Source organism: Grammomys surdaster, unplaced genomic scaffold (assembly GCF_004785775.1).
Source record: "Grammomys surdaster isolate TR1022 unplaced genomic scaffold, NIH_TR_1.0 275, whole genome shotgun sequence".
Taxonomy (NCBI): domain Eukaryota; kingdom Metazoa; phylum Chordata; class Mammalia; order Rodentia; family Muridae; genus Grammomys; species Grammomys surdaster.
The window spans coordinates 1271083-1288795 of record NW_021604716.1 but is presented as its reverse complement, the minus strand read 5'-3'; the positions used below and the strand labels follow the sequence as shown (position 1 = coordinate 1288795).

Below are 17713 nucleotides of genomic sequence, written 5' to 3'. Positions count from 1 at the left end.
CTCTCTCTCTCTCTCTCTCTCTCTCTCTCTCTCTCTCTCTCTCTCTCCTTTCTCTCTTGTCTTTCTCTCTTTTTTATTTGAGACAGGGCTTTATGTAGCCTAGGCTAGCTTAAAATTCATGATAAGTCAAGGATGGCTGTGAACGCCTCGTCCTCTTGTCTCTACCTCCCAAGTGCTGGCACTATCAGTGTATGCCACTGTGCCTGGTGGCCTCTATCTTACCAACGCTGAACTCTTAGGCTGGCCCAGAAATGAACACAAGTCACAGCACTGCGCATATTTGCATAGACTGTAGCAAACACCATTTGTGTATGACAGAGAGAAAACAGTGACACAGAACCGAAGTGGAAACTTCTAGTTCTGTGGAAAGTTACACTAAATGATGGTTTTCTGAGACACACAGCTAAAAGGATGTCTTGCTAAAGCAAACATGTGAAAGAATGTTATCCTGAAGCAGACACAGGTGAAAGGATGTTTGGATATACCAGACAGGTGAAAGGACCTGTGATGAAGGAGTATAAACGTGACCCCACAGACAGTGGGGGCACTGAGATTAGGTTTGGTTTGCTCCACCTCACTACTCTTCACTAGAGACATGCATGTATTGGTTCGCCTTGCATAGTGTTGTTAAGATCAACTTGTAATAACACTGCCATTGAGAGAAACTTGCCCAAGAACTGCTCACGAGGTTCCTGAGGCAGCTTGTCACTTCAGCAGCCTTGCCTCAGGCTGGTTGTCAAGCCTTTTGGTTTCTTCAGGATTAAACTACAGCTGCCTGGCGTCTGCTTGCTGAAAGGACTGGACGGTAGCTGCTGGTTCCTGTGTTGTGTCTGCCTGCCTACAGGTCTGGTCTGCAGCAGCTGAGTTGTGTTTGGTGTTTGCTGTGGGACTGAACTGCTGGCCAAGAAGAACAAGCTCATCCCTAAAGAACTATTGCTGAACAAGTCCACATCCCCTATGTGTTAATAACTTTTCTCTTCCACTGCCTCAGCTGGATGATAATCTAGAGGAGAGGTTGAATTCTTGTTAAAAGTAAGTTGCAAAAAATTTATGCCTACGCAGAACATATATCCACGTTTCTTATTTGCATTAGGAAATATCGGAAGAATGTATTTCTAAAATGAATTAAAGTGGGGATGGTGAGATGGCTCAGCCTGTAAAAGTGCTTGTAGTCAAGCCTGAGGACCTGAGTTCAAGCCCCAAGACCCATGCGGTGAAAGGAGAGACCTGACTTCCTCAAGAGTCTGGTGGCCACTACTAAATAAGTAAACAAATAACCGTAATCTAAAGACCAAAACCAAAAAAAGAATGAATGAAAGTGGTCACTATTGAGCTAAAGTAGGATATTTCCCTGCAGGAGACACCCCTTGTTTCTGACTTTAAGGCAGTGTCTAGCCTGGGCAACTATCTGAGCTCTCTCTGCCACCGGCAGGAAGATTTTTGCCCAGAGTTTGAGGGACTTACAAAGCAGGTCTGAGAGACAGTCCTCCCTCCCCTAGCCTGTCTTCTCCCCATCAGATAAAGTCTAGCGGTCTTCACACCATTCTTTCCCCGTTAGGAATTTCAAATGTGATTTAACATCATCTCCTGTTCTCCAGAATCCCCCTTATGTAGTTACAAGGCTCCAAACTGGATAATAAATTGAAGGTCCCTGAGTGAACTGAGTGGAGAAAGGGGAGACTTTCACTTACAGAACCTTGAAACAGGGAGAAGCCTTAATAGAGCAGTGCTGTGTCACATCACCTCATGACCCACCATGACCCTGGGCTTCCTATGCTAAGTGCTCTCTGTCATCTCCAGTTATGGTAAGTCAGGAGGGTCAGAAGGTAGAGAAAGAAGCCAGCTTCCAGGGCAAGGCAAGATGGTGGGCAGGAGAGCCACCATCAGGAACTGGGAGAGAGAGGAGAGCGCAGACCCAGAGTGGTCCAATCAAGGAGAAAGAGATCCATCTGCCAAGCCACAAGGACCATTCCTGGGCATGCACTGGGTCTGACAGTACCAGGGCAGAATGGAAGGCTATGGCTCCTAATAAGATACAGGCTGGAGGCTAGAGTCCTTTGATGTTTAGGTACTCAGAAAGGGCAGTCTGGAGGCTGGGGCATTTGGGCACATCTGTGTTAGATTGCACGTACTCTACATCCCAGAGAAGGGAAAAGGAGTTCGGAAACATCCCATTTGTCTCTTGCTCTTTGGGGCTATCTTGTCACCTGAGTCTCTCTAGCTTCCTCTGTGACTAATACAGAAAGTCTGCACTTCATGTTTTCAAACCTGCAAACAGGTGAAGCCCTGGGTTCCCCATGAAGAAAAGATACAACCAAGTATCAACCTATGTGTGGGTGTCATCACTAGACTACTGAAAAGAGAAGTCCAAGAGGATAAACTTAACAGCAGCAAGAAAACAGCACACTCCATTCAAAGAAATGATGATTCCTCTGAAGACTTATACCCAAGAGACATTTTTTGTTGTATTTAGAAGATAAATGAAATGTCAGCTTTAACATGTTGACAGGAAAGTCAAAATTCCAAACCCCTCACTGACCTAGAATTTTATATCCAGCATCCTTCAGAAATACTGGCTGATAAAGACACTGCATTGTGTTACAAGCATCAAAGTCAGGAAAACAATCTCTTCACACACATGAAAAATGATCCCGAGAACTGGCAGAAATAAAGATCTGGGGGAGGAGCAGAATATGCAAATTAACAAAAATAAATATAACTGCTTAAAACAACAATAATCAGGTCTCTTGTAGTTTCTGACATATTTAGACCAAAAGCACGGTCAAGTAAGAGCCTGGGAGATCAGAACGAGGCCACGGTGCTCTCATGCTGAGCATGAACTAACAAGGAGCAAGTCAACGCAGTCATAGTGAGAGGATTGCAATCCCCAAGATTTCCACTGGTGTGTGTGTGTGTGTGTGTGTGCGTGCGCACATGTGTGCAAATGAGTGTAGTGGCCAGAGGTTGACACTGGGTGCCTTCCTCAATCACTCTCCGATTATTTTCTGAGTCAGGGTCTCTCACTGAGCCTGGAGCGCAGCCACTTGATAGCAGGCAGGCAAGGGCACTCCGGAGCCCTCCTGTCTCTGGCCCACATCACTGGGATCATAGACACCGGTGGCCACACTAGATATGGGCACTGGCAGTCAAACTGAGGTCCCTAAGGTGTGCAGCCAAGCACCTTAATCACTGAGCCATCTCCCCAGACCAAGATTTCCTCTCCAGAAGAATGTCTGCTTTGAAAATGAGCTGAAGAAAGCATCAGTTTAAACAGACATTCCAAAAACCGGCTCCAAAAAGACAACACTAATGCCCTGGACAAAACGAGGAAAATGCTCCAATAAAGGTGAAGACTATAAAGTGACATTTTTTAGAGTTGTAGGGAAACACACACTCAAAACAAAACAAAAACAAACAACCAAAAAACCTACCAACAACCACAAACAGCCTTGTGGCAGTTTGGCAGCACAGGGCTTGCCTGGCCCATGCAAGGCCTCTGGGTGGATTCCCAGCACCACACAGAACAACAGAACAACCTTCATCGTGGGGCTAGAGGAGGGGCCAGCATGTGTGCGACCCTGGGTTCTATCCCCAGTACCAAACAAACAATACTAAAAATCTTACTCTTGAATTTAGCAAAATCAGGAGGAAAAAAGCAGAGATGGAAAATATACTGTAACAACCCAGAAAGAAGCTGGGGTAGTTGGGGCAAAACTTCAAGGCAAAATAGTACTAGTGGTGATAGGGTAGAAACAGTTGATGGTGGTGGTGGTGGTGGTGGTGGTGGTGGTGGTGGTGGTAGTCATTAATAAGATACAGCAATCCTAAATTACTCAAGAAATTAATATTTTTAAGTTAAAAACTAACAAAACTAGAAGGATAATTGAAAGCAATTATAGTCAGCTGGAGTATTAAATGCACTTGTCTCAGAACCGAGAAAACAGCCAAAGACGGCAGGGTCTTTAAGGATGTGGCGTGTTTGAAGACCACAGCTATCAAACCCCATCTGACCAACAGCCAAAGCATCTTCCTCCCTGTGACATTTGCCAAGATAAACCCTGTGCTGGGGCAGGAAGTGAGTCTCAACAATTTCTAATATTGACATTGCACAGCAGATGTTCTGTGATACAGAGCTAGGTGAAATCGGGACCTGGATGACAGCTAAGCGATGGCAAAGGCTTGGAGAGGAAGCCTTGGGGACCTGCAGACAAGCCATAGGCAGGAGAGAGAGGCATGGCGGTAGACTTAAAGCAGGTCACCTGATGATAACAGCCGGTAACACAGGATGTGGAACACAGGGCCAGGATGTAGGTCAGCGCTATGGCATACAGCTAAACTGGGTTCCATCCCCAGTACCAAACAAACAATACTAAAAACCTTACTCCTGAATTTAGCAAAATCAGGGGGGGAAAAGCAGAGATGGAAAATATACTGTAACAACCCAGAAAGAAGCTGGGGTAGTTGGGGCAAAACTTCAAGGCAAAATAGTATTAGTGGTGATAGGGTACTTTGAGAAAAATCTTACAATTTTAAATGTATTTCTTAGAAAAAGATGAACATCAATTATCTACCCCAAACCAGAGAAAGTCAACAAATTAAATTCAAAGGAGGAAGGGAGTAAATAATAAACAGGAGAGCAGAGTTACCGCCACAGAGAGGAGGGGTAACCTGAGAGAGATCATAAAGATGACACAAGAAGTAAAGGGAGAGTTGGAACACATGCCATGTCTGTCAGGGTTTCTGTGGCTGGGATAAATACCATGACCAAAACCAACTTGGGGAAGAAAGGTTATTTCACCTTATAGTTTATCAGTCCGTTACGGAGTCCAGGGCAGGAACCTGCAGATAGGAACTGAAGGCAGAAGGAAGCCTTGGAAGGACACTGCTTACTGGCTTGCTCCCCATGGCGTGTTCAGCCTACTTTCTTATACGCCCAGAAGCATCTGCCCAGGGGTTGACTCACCCATAACAGTTTGGACCCTCCCACTTCAATCTCTCATTACAAATATGTCCTTCAGGCTTGCCCGTGGGTCAAGGTGTTATTGAGGTATTTTCTCAACCATGGTTCCCTCTTCTCAGATAACTCTAGCTGTATGAACTTGACATAAAACTAGCTAATACACAGATAAATGTTAAGATACAAACAATATACATTCCTTAAGAATGGCAATTTGTTAAAATAAGAAAATTATGAATAGTTTTATACCCACTTAAAATATTTAATGAGACATTAAACACCTTCCTTCCTTTTTTGGAGAAAATGGAGTTTATTCAGGGAATGGGGAGGGGAGTTAAGAGAGTAGTAGAGGCAGAGAGAGACAGAGAGAGAGAGAGAGAGAGAGAGAGGGAGAGAGAGAGAGAGAGAACAGCCATGAGCACATGGAGAGAGGAGGAAGGGGAGGGGGAAGGAGTGAGGGGACAGAGGGGGAGCAAAAAGGCAAGAGATCAAACGAGAGCAAGAGAGAGAGAGAAAAAAAAAACACTTTCCTTCAAAGAAAAACTCAGAGACTTCTTCCACGATGAATTCTCCTAAACAGTTAAGAAGGAAGCAGTTCTCTTACAGGCTTTCCAAAGCAAATGGAAAAGTGGAAGCTTCATACCCCTCTATGGGGCTTCTTCGAGTTTCACAGAGAAACCTGATAAGGACATTTATAAAAACCACAGACCAATAAATGTCATCAACATAGACCTACTAATAGCAATAATACTAAGTGATAGCTAGCAATTACTCAGATAGAATCAATTATCAGGTGCAAAGCACTTTTCTCCAAGGTCTTTCCACAATTTAATTCACTTAATTCTCAAAACTTGAACTGCTGGTATTACCCATTCTTCCAACTTTAGAATTAAGTTACCTGAAACAGCGAGATGTATAAGAATAGTTGTCAATATAACCCAAAAATATATACTCCAAAAGGTGACACTTCTGACCGAGTGTAGTTTATTCAAGAAATGCAAAAATTCAGTAATCAATGTAATTTACAGTGCTAACAGAAAAAAAGCAGAGAGACACGTGATCTTTGCAATGGATGCAGACAAAGGTATTTGGTGAAATTTAACAATCGTTGGAGTGAAATCTCTTAGTGTGCTAGGGAAAGAAGGGGTTTTCTCAGTCTGAAAGAAAGGATACAAAAATCCACACACAAAGAATTCTCTTTGAATGGACTCATTAAAAACGTCCATGGATCAGCCTGGGAGCAACACAAGGATGCCCTGGCTCACCTCTTCAAGTAGGCATCATTCTGGGGCCCAGCTAGTGCACCACAGCACAGGAGAAAAAACAAACAAACAAGCAAAACACAAAAATGTTGGGCTGGGATTGGGCTGGTGAGGGCGCTGGTTTTCCAAGCTTGACAGCCTAGGTTCAGTCCTCAGGACACACATGGTGGAAAGAGCAGAAAGCTGTCTTCCGCATGGTGTTGGCACAGAGTCACTTTGATCAATGCAATTGAATCGAAGACCCAGAAATAAACCCACACACCCATGGCCAGATGATTTCGATAAAGAAGCCAAAACCATACAATGGGGGGAAAGGCATTTTCAACAAATGATGCAGGTCTAACTGGATCTCTGCATGTAGAAGAATGCAAATAGATCCATATTTATCATCCTGCACAAAACTCAAGTCCAAATGGATCAAGTACCCTCAACATAAAAACAGATGCACTAAATCTCATAGAAGAGAAAGTGGAAATGCACTGGTACAGGACACAACTTCCTGAACAGAACACCAATGGCTCTAAGATTAACAATTGATAAATGGGACCTCATGAAACTGCAAAACTTCTGTAAGGCAAAGGACACTGGCCAAAAAAAATATTTTGTCCTCTGACTTCCACATGCCAACTGTGTAACACTGGAGCATACATTACATACATACATGCATACATACATACACACACATACATACATACACACACATACATACACAAGCAAGGAGTAAAGTAATACTTGTATAAATAAATGTAATAAAATAATCTTTTTAAAAGGTAGAGATAATAAAAGAGAAATAAGCACTGCCATCCTTGGGTGATGTGATGTACAAACAATATTCAGACAGTGTGGTCAGGCATAGAGATACAGTCATGAAGTCCATGACACAAGAAGAGGGAGCAAGAGCATACAAAGTTTCAGGTCACCCTGAGTACATAACAGGACTGTGTCTCAAAAACTCAAGGGCTCAGCAGAGGAGTCCCTGCCTGGCATGCACATGACTCAGGGTTTGATCTTGAACAACCCCCGAAAGCAAACTTATAAGTCAACTAATTATCTGTACCCGATAAAACAATTACACTCTGATGTGCTAGTGAGTACTAATTATAAAAATATTAATACTAACACCAAAGAACATTAGTTGCCTAAGAATAAATCCAAAGATGATGATCATTTTAAATTAAAATGTTCTAAATATAGAGATTAAATATTGCACACACGGATTAAAAAGTCAAGAGGTTGGTTTTTTCAAAACTTTTCGTTGTTGTTATTGTTGTTTGTTTGTTTTTTGAGACAGGGTTTCTCTGTATATCCCCAGCTGTCCTAGAACTCACTCTGTAGACCAGGCTGGCTTGGAACTCAAGAGATCCACCTGCCTCTGCCTCCTGAGTGCTGGGAGTTAAGCTGTGTGCTGCCATCCCCAGCTGGTTTTCCAAGATATTCAGGAAGTATATTTACGTATCTTTATTTTATGTGCATGTGCGTATGCCCACATGTATGTCTATGTACCATGTATTTGTCAGGGCTCGAGGAGGACAGAAGGTGTACCAGACTCCCCAAAGCTGGAGTTACAGTTTCCGGGAACTGAGTCCAGGTCATCCAGAAATAGCAAATGATCTCAATCGCTGAGGCATCTTAACAGTGCCTCATCTCCCCAACGTTTGTAGTAGATTGCATGAAACCCTATTTTTAAAAATCTTCGTAGGTGCTTTTCTTCTAGACGTAAAAAATTACCAGCTGATTCTAAAGTTCATATGGATTTGTAAGAATGTTTCAAAAGTGTCAACGGAAGAATGCAGATTACCCAGAATAATCATAAAGAAGAAAAATATGAGGCATGGTGAGGCACTTGTGGATAATCTTGGTCATGGAGAGGCAGATGCAAGAGGCTTGCGTGTTGCAGCCTGGGTTACACATTGAATTCCAGACCAGCCTTGCCTAAGCAGTGAGACTCTGTCCCCAAAGAAATGAAATCAAAGAGAAATACCATGAGGCCTTTGTTAGCTGACGCTACTGCCTATAAAGGTGCTGTGGTAAGAGAGACAGAGAGACTGCAGACCTGGGTCCCTGCACACATGACCTTCAGTTCCCAACAAAGGAACCTGTCAGTGGGCAATGGATGCTCTTTTCCAGAAATGGACCGATGTTTGTTGAAAATTACTAATGAAAAAAAAAAAAAAAGAAAATTACTAATGAAAAAAAAAAAGAACTTTGCTATTTCCTTTAAACTTATACACAAAAAGTTCAGATGGTCTGCCAATGTAAAGGTAAAAGAATAAAATTCTATATGATAACTACAAATCTTCATGACCTTGAGTAAGCAAATTTCCTAACTCAGAAAGCAGTAACTGTTGGAGAAAGCAGTTGTAGGCTGGACTTTGTTACACTTAAGAACTTCTGGAGGATGTGGACATGGCTCTGTGAATTAAAGCCCTTGCTGCCAAGCCTGATATCTTGTGTTCCATCCTTGGAACCCACATGGTAGAAGGATAAAATTAACTCTTGCACATTGTCCCCAGGCTTCTACCTGTGTGCTATCGCATGAGTGACCTACCCCCAACTACTTACATCCAAAATATATGTTAGATTAAATGTTACAGAAATATCAACAGTTGGGAAGTTTAACTCATCCAAAATTAACATTAAGAGAATAAAAGGGACTTGGGACAAGGCTCAGCAATAAAGAGCTTGCCTTGCAAGTGTGAGGGTGAGTTTGAGACCCAGAACCCATGTGAGAAGCCAGGCGTTGGGAGGGCACTTGTAATCCCAGTGCTGGAGAGGTAAAGAGGAGGCTCTCAGGGCCTTACTGGCCAGCCAGTCTAGCCTACTCTGGCAAGTTCTAGGCCAATGAAAGACCCTGGCTCAAAAACCAAGGTGGTCAGCTCCTTCAAAACACCAGAGGTTGACTTCTAGCCTCGATACATATATGTAGACATCCATAAACACGTGCAGGCACATATGCGCAAGCGTGCACATACGTGTACACACACAGAGTGAGTAGGCAAGCCACAAATGGAGAGAAGATGTGTATGCTGCTTTTACCTGGTGAACCCCCTTAGATTATAGGTACAACTCACATACCATTAAAGAGAAGACAACACTATTTTTAAGACACTCAGGTGGAAAACGTGAGCACGATTCGGAACAGTAAGCATACGGTGAGATAAGAGGTATCAGAGACATGAAGATTGAAGCCACAGTGATGACAACAACATGCACTTGTGCGAACAGCTAGGATGAACAAGAATGGCTCCAACAAAGGCTGGCAGGGAAGCGAGACACCAGAAGCCTCAGCCGCATCTGGGGGTATACATCAACTAAGCTACATGGAAAGCTGCACGGCTCTATCTACTAAGGCTGTCTATGCCTTTGTCCTCTGACGACCCGAGCAAACTTGAGTGCCCGAGTCCACCAAAGACATGGGAATGTTCAGATCACCAGTCTTCTTAAAAAAAAAAAAAAATGAAGAGGCACGCACATTGCCAAAGTCGAAACCATCTGCACCATGGCACTAAAGCCATACAGAAACGCTGCAAAGGAAAAAGAAACTACAGGCCAGCATCTCTTGTGAGTATTGATGCAAAGACACTCAACAAAAAGCTGCCAAATAGAATACAGAGCATATGAAAACTGCAGAATACAGAGCACTCTACAATGACCAAGCTGGGGGAGTTACTTGCACGCAAAGATAGTAGAACATAAAGGTCAATGTAATTAGTATACCACGGTAACGTGAGAAAGAGAAACACGAATAATCATATTAATTGGCACAGAAGAAAACACATGGTAGAATTAAACACTTTATGATTCAAAAAAACCAAAAACAAAGCAGAACCAACTCAGAGGATTAGGAATAGGAAGAAACCACCTCTACACAATAAAGGCACGATAAAGTTTAAGGAATGTGCTAAGGGGCAGGTGGCACGTGGTCCCAGCTCAGGCTTCGAGAAAGCTGAGCTAAGACTGCATCCCACCCAGAGGAGAAAGATTCTTCTGATCCACAGGGGTGATAGAATGAGCTGCACCCCCTTTTAGTGCCAATGGTGAGGAGATAAATTCTGAACTGTGAAGCACTCAGGAGGCCTGTCACAGCACAAGAAACGGTGTAAACGTGGGGTTTTACATCCTACACTTAACTCCAGTTCCTAGTTGAAGTCAAGAAGACATCTCTACTTTCCAGAAGCAAGGGCATTAATTTGTTGTTCTAAAGCAGTAAACCTTCAACACAGGCACATCAACAGTGGGTACTGAAAGTGTTTTCCCCTCGGGGTCTGTTTACACAATCACAGCGTTACTCTGATGGGATCTGTGGGGAACCAGGCTAGAAGAGCCACAGCGGAAGACAGGTATGTAAACAGCAAATGAGGCTTTGCCCTGACCCAGATTTCCATGCCCACGTGACTGGACTCCACTCTCTCTGCAGCACACTCCTGGTTAGAGAGTATCTTGTTCCAGGTGAAACTAGCAAGGCTAGGGTAAAGGCTTGCACCCCTCCCATCAGGACCCTAGCGTGGTCAGGGATGTCATAAAGGAATGAGAGTCAAGCACTTACTTTCATCATTAGACACATTCCCCAGAGATGTGTGGCTGGAATAGCGTTTATTCTCGCTTTCATTGAGACATCTTTCAATCCAGCTCTCTACAGAAGAAAAAAATAACCAATCAATCAATCAGCCAGTCAGTCAGTCAGTCAGTCACTGGGCTTCTGTTTGTAGGAGAGAGAAATATTGCAAATACATTAGATGTGCATGACCATAAGCATTCCTCCATGTCACCCTGACCAGAGATGGATTATCTGTATAGCTCTGTGTGCACCATGGCTGGTGAAAGTTTGCCAAGTAGCTTGCAGGCCACATGGCCATTTGCAGACTCACTTGAAGATTTCTTGGTCAAAATCTACCAATTCTGGAACATTCAAAACCTAGTACTACCAACAAAGGATCATCTTTCCTTTACACAGAAGATACATTCCTGAGATGTGATTTGCAAAACAATTTGATTGCCATTGGTGATGTTTCCCAAACTTAGCTGCCAGTAGAAGACTCTTTTCTTCAAATAAAAACAAAACCCAAAGGAATCTGAAGTGGAGAGGGGCAGGGACCCTAGAGATCACCCCCTTCTGTCAGGTGTTCCCCAAAGGGGACTCTTCCAAAAGTACCAGAGTCTCTATGTAGCACCTTCAAAATCTAAAGGACTATAGATTTCTATCCAATTTCAAAAGTTAACTAAGAGTCTATTTTGTGATGTAGCATAACACTTAGTCCATTTTCTAGAAGCTTGCTACTCATCCTATCATTTGTTGAACAACATGAGCTACATACAACCAGTTACCTCCTTTGGACACAACCTAGTCCACTATGAGTGACACCAGAGGGACAGGTTTGAGTGTGGGGCCATGTTGGTGTTTCTTTGGACTCCATTTCTTCTGTAATAACAATCAGATGAAGGGAGAAAACTGCAAACCTCTGAACGGAGTCCAAAAGAACATGCAAGTGCTCTTGCCTCAAACATCTACCAGCTATCCTGGATTCTCAAAGAAAGTCCCTTCTGCCTGCACGACCCACTTCTAGCACCTGACAGGAATTCACATCCTGATACCTGCTTCCAGAATGATCTTCAGGCCTTTGTGCTTACATACTTTTTAACAGTCAAGCTGGGCTATTGTTTTTTATTATCATTGTTTTTTATTATTAATGTGTCATTGGCTGCTTTTGAGCCTTGACTCCCTAAACAATTGCCCCAGCAAGTTCTGTATTCTTTACACTGTGACTTTTATATACTGTGGCAGTTCTTGGGAATGTGTGTGGCTCTAGGCTAGGACTGGCCGAGTTCAGAGCCATGTGGTTCTCAACAGTCTCTGGCCACTTTCTTCATCTTCTTTTCTAGTCAGTTCAGAAGATCTCAAAATGTAGCCCATTTTGTCCTTGAAGTGACTATGTAACTCATGTTGGTGATCCCCCTGCCTCCACATCTCATGCTAGGATTGCAGGCTTGCACCGCCAGCCCTGGCTTTCATTGCTCTCACAATATGGGGGTTGGGAATCTCCTATCTTATTAAGCTAGGTCTTTCTAGATTATCTCCCTCCATTTCCTGAAACTGTCCTCAGAAGGGAGGATTTTAATCTCCATTTTTCCTAGAAAGCAGCTGGGACTTAGAGGGAGACTCAGTGATGGCTGAGAAAGGATCTTCAGTGAGAACTTTAGGTTACTTATGGGCTGTATAAGCCGGGCAGATATGCATGCTTCCCCAAGTAGGAACAAAGTGAGAGCAAGAAGTGCTAGATTCTCTTCTGTTTTAAGTGATGCCCCAATCAACTGTTCTTTTACAAGCTGCTTCCAAAATTATAAACAAGTAGGGGGAAGAGATCCAAGGAGAGGAACAAAGGCAAGCTTGTTAAGAGGATATGGAAATCGGGTGCTTCTGAGCAATCCTGAGGACTGCAGGAGCTGAAATCTTGGACCACAAAGCTCAAAGGCACAGTGGGGAAGGCAGCAGCTTGTAACATTTCAAAGCTGGGATGAACAAGGTGGGTGTCTGTTATTGCATTGTAACCCAAAGCAAGTGGGTCTCTAGAACCCTTTCCAGATTTCTCCAGAATGTTGCTACTGTGATTCCCTCACCCCTTCCTGCCTTGACATGGTTCCATGGCAGCATCCATGAGTGATCATCACAGCATCTGTTTCCATCAAACCACGTCACCATGAGCACTCTCTGGAGCTGGGAAGATGGCTCAGTAAGGCAAGCACTAGAGCCTGAGTCCAGCTAGGTGCTGTGTACTTATAATGCTGGCACTGGTGGGGAAGAGAAGACACAGCTCTGGGGCTTGCTGACCAGGCAGCCTCATTTACCATGTGACATTCAAGACAGTAAGACACTCTGTCTCAAAAAAAAAAGTGGACAGTGCCTGAGGGGTGGAACTTGAAAATGTCCTCGTGTCTCTGAAGGAACACACACACACACACACACACACACACACACACTTCTTTTCATGAGATGAGGAACAATGAGATTCTTCCTGTCCCTTTCTGGACTGTACCCAAGCCAGTCATGTTAACCTTGGTAAGGCCTGGTTCAGCCATGAGAACCCTCTGCACTAAGAGGGGTGGTTCTGGAAAACTTGGCAACATTCCAGGGAGGAGGAGCTTGTTCTCAACTCCAGATGGGCCAGAATGGCACAGCCCCTGACCACCATGTCCCGAGTCAGGCAAAAATGTTTCTCTCCTGTTCCTGCCTGCTGTGACTCAGTCCCAGCACTGGAGACAGATAAAAGCCCAGCCCAAGGACAGGGGACAGTAAAGAGGACCATGAGACAAAGAGAAGCAAGATGTGACTGAGAATCCTCTTCTGCCTACTGTTGCACACCCATGCCTCCCTCTGACTCCAAGACACACTGTGTATGCAGCCAGCTGCTCTCCACTCTGTCCCAGGGAACACCCAAATGAATCCAGTCTCTGACACTGGGCAGAGATGGGAAAACAGTTACTATGTCTCCATTTTTCTGGTCCAAGGTCCCCACTTGTTTCAGCGATTTTTGGAAGAAATTTCTCCTGCTTTGCTGCTATCCAGGCTTCTAAACCTCTTCTTGACAGTCAATGACCTCAAACAGAGTCAACTCGAAGGGTACAGACTCTGGTTGAACACTCGGGGTACCCATGCTTCCAGAAACTTTGCTGTCCAGATTGGGATGTGGCTGGGTGGAGTTTGTCATGCTCAACCAGAATGACATCTATACTGAATATTAATGAGCCTCTATAGCTCATTACCTTTGTAGCACATGCAATTGAGTAACAAAGTGTTCCAGACTGTTCTAATTGGCATGTGGCTCATCACGAGAACTCTATGAACTAGGAGTTGTTAAGGGGCATGTGTTAGGGCTGGAGAATCAGTTCCATAGGTGAAGTGCTTTTCTGAGAAAGCATGAGGCCCTGAGTTCACATTCCTAACACCCCCATAAGAAGTTGGGTGTGACCCCTTATCATCCCAGAGCTGGGGAGACAAAGAAAAGGAAGAGCCCTGAGGCTCGCTGGCCAGCCAATCTAGACAAATAGACAAACTCCAGGTTTACTGAGAGACACTGTATCAAAAATTGGGGCCTGGGCCACTGTGGCATAAGCCTTTAATCTCAGCACTTGGTAGTGAGAGTCAGGTACATCCCTGAGTTCAAGGCCAGCCTAGTCTAAAGAGCAAGTTCCAGGACAGCCAGTGTTACATAGAGAAACCCTACCTTGAAAACCCAAAAAATAAAATAAAACAAAAAATTAAGGTAGGGAACCTCTGGCAAACACATCCATACTCAACCTCAAAAGAGAAGGGCAAGGTGGTCAGGGAGAGAGGAAACGGAAATACAGGTAAGAAGGATGAAACTCAGAGAGCTTAGATGATTGGTCAAAGTCACCCAGTTGGTAGAGCACCAGCACCCCAAGGTCATGACCTCATTCTCCAAGAGTGAGCTGAGCCTCCTTCTCCTGCCTCCCATATGTGACCCAGACACAGCGTCAGCGCTGCAACCTCAAGCAAAACCTGATTTTAGTCAGAACTTTCACTAAAACTCTACCTACACATTATAATTTTTGCTGAATACTCCTGCCTGTTTCTTTGTCAGCCTTTGTCACGTGCAGCAGGCTCCTCAGTTTGCAGCTCAAACATCTCAGGAGTGGAGTGCATTTGGTTCTTTCTTTGGACTCTCCATTAGAATCAAGCACACAGCGCCCAGCCTGGTCTCAATAAGTGCTACATTACTGCCCTAAGATGTCAAAGAAGGCATAGCCTATAAGCAGGCCTGTCCACACAGCTTCGGGATTCTCTCATCTTCCTCATTGTCAAGTCTATGAAAAGTATGGCACATCAAAGGCTTTTCCCCAACTTAAGAAATTTCAATCCTCCCGCCTCTCCTCCTACATGCTGGATTTCAGGCATGACCCACCATTCCCAGCTTCTGTTTTCTGTCTTGAACCCAGATGTCTGCTATGCCTGGCCCTGGAGATGTTGCACACACTAAATAAACAGTACTGGGTGTGTTCTCCCGCCAGCTCCCCACCACCCCAGCAATAAGAAGTTTGTACCATGTGGCAAGTGTCTTCCAAGAACACATCGTCATACATTGGTCTAAATTAAACCTCAGAACAGAGTTCTCTCCATGACTTGATGGTTCTATTTATAGATATGAGAACTTGAAGTGAAAGTTACAAAGCAAGGCCAGCTGTGACCAGCGCGGCCACACTGGCACTGTTCCAATATAGAAGAAGGAGCTCGCCACCCACACTTGATGACTTCCTGTAGTGAAAGCCAAGCTTGTGGCAAATGTAGCAAAGGGCATGAGGATGGCTGTGAGTTCAACCTACTGGCTGCACCGCACAGCTGGGCTCACAGCCGGAAGCAGGGTGAGACTCTGCCTGCCCAGGAGTCTTACTTCCCAGGAGCTTAACCAGCTTTACTTACAGGCAGGCCTTCCTGCCTCTTCACTTTGGTTCAAAGACTGACAAACCCTGGTTTCCATGACTTTTCTCCATCTTATAGGATGAGATTGAGCAGAACCATACAGAGTACTGATTTCCTAGGAGGCTGAGGAAGAAACAGGAAGTTACCACACTCAGGAGCCAGCGTGTCCCAGGCACCTCAAGCTTAGAATTCTGCTTCACAAACACATGTTGATACACTGGGGGGTGCGGGAGGATGATTTAAATGAATCTTAAAAGCCAAAGCCTCATGACAGCTTGGGGAACATGTTCTTGGAGACCTGAGATTACATTATATGTTCATTTTACAACTACCATGTGCCTTTCTTACAATTCTAACAGAAATTATTCATCCAGAACCCTGGGGCCTAGGGTCTCAAAGCCTACGTATTTGTTTTCTAGAATTTATTTTCCTCGCCCTTAAAATGTAACAACCTTATTTGCTTCGTTCAATATCTTGTCCCCAAGAGCTACGAATAGTTTGGAAATCAGTTGGCAGAGATGACTAGTGAAAAAAACAAAACACCAGTTACTGAAATCACAGATAGGGGGACCGTCCACCAGAAAGGCCTCAGAAGATGAGGAATTTAAGCAAAGATGAAGTCGGGGAGGGAACAAGCCCTCTGAAGAATCAGAAGGAGGCAGCAGCATGTTCCATTTAAGGTCCAGATGGCTGACATGGTGTCATGAGGGTGTTACAGTCAGGACAAGGTGGGAGAGAAGGCAGACGTGATCTTGGTGGACTATGAGATTTAGTCAGGACACTTGAGTTCAGGTGTCAGCACCACCAATCATAGCTATGTGGTATTGGGGGTGGGTCTCAGGTTCCTGAATCCCTGCCTACCAAGGTTCTCCAAAGGTGCCCTAAAATAGCAATGGCAACGTGCTTGACCCATTTGGCCTCATGGGTCATAGGAAAATAGGAAAGTCGGGGGTGGGGGGACAAACTGAGGCAGTGACTGAGTTCGCCACACGTCAGTTACCTTGTGTCACATGCCTCCTCTCTTCTCCTCAGAGAAACCAAGGCGGGGCACCCACTAGCTCTGATTTGCTGGAATGAAACTAAGACAGGCAGGGAGAATCCAGGTAAAGTAACTCAGGCGGCAGGTGGCTGAGCTGAGTCGGTTCTAACTCCAAAGCTGGGATGCTGATCCAGGGCACATGGCAAGGAAGCAAGGAATCTACAGAGATGCTGTGGCCGTGGGAAGGAAGACAGATCCATCTCGGCCTGGCTGAGTTTGGCTGATCCTTCAAGGATTCACACCAGACAGACAGAAAAGGAAAGTCAGGCATTTTAGGCACGGGGAGTGTGGTCAGAGACAAGGGCATGCAGTAGAGAAAGGCCGGGTGGATTCTGGGAAAAGGTGAAGAGTTCACCAATTTGTGGCCCAAAGACCTGGTAGGACAGAGGTGTTGAGTGCCCTGGGACCAGCTTGCAAAGACCTGGCTGCCCAGCCTGGGAACTGTACGCAGCTCAGAAGCAACTCAGCTTCCTAGGAAGCACAATGGAAAGCACAGAGCTCTGGTGCCGACAGGAATGTCTTATGCAACACCTGAGAAAAAACTGCCTGACAGAAAGTGTCACCAGGTTTTTAATAGAAGGTGTTATTCATGTTCCCTGTATAAGCGGTCTTTCAGGACACTGTGCCCGGGGTTTATTTTAGGAACCCACAACTGTAAAAACACTACATAAAAGGGTTGATATGCCACACGAATGGCTGCCAAGGAGGACTTGAGTTGAGGTCCCTTCCCCAGAGCCCAAGTCATTACCAGTGGAATGGCGTTGCCAGGGCCTCCTCTGTGTGTAGCCTCCAGCACCAGGCCATGCTTTGCTCTGGATCATTCCCTCCCAGTCTCTCTTCTCTCTTTCTTGGCTCCACATTGGTGAGGACACACAGAATCTGGACCCTAGGAGGCAGCAGCTGTGGCCTCTCCAAAGGGCTCCTCAGGTCAGTCAGTGGTTACCATGGCAACCCCACAGGCCCTAGCCCAGGGGCCCCTGGGTTCCATCCAGGAAGGGGCTGAGCCACAAAGACAGCCTTAC

The 17713-nt window shown here is 44.8% G+C and overlaps 1 protein-coding gene across 1 annotated transcript in view; it reads right to left on the bottom strand.

Moving 5' to 3' along the window:
- The window catches only part of Rfx4 (regulatory factor X4), a 132269-nt gene extending 114757 nt beyond the window's left edge, over positions 1–17512 (bottom strand). Inside the window, exons 1-2 of the mRNA XM_028776974.1 lie at positions 17440–17512; positions 10766–10852 (exon numbers count right to left, since the gene is read on the bottom strand). Of these exons, the coding sequence (XP_028632807.1) occupies positions 10766–10852; positions 17440–17512 (160 nt within the window). The remainder of the gene's footprint in view (positions 1–10765; positions 10853–17439) is intronic.
- Between the last annotated feature and the right edge of the window lie 201 nt (positions 17513–17713).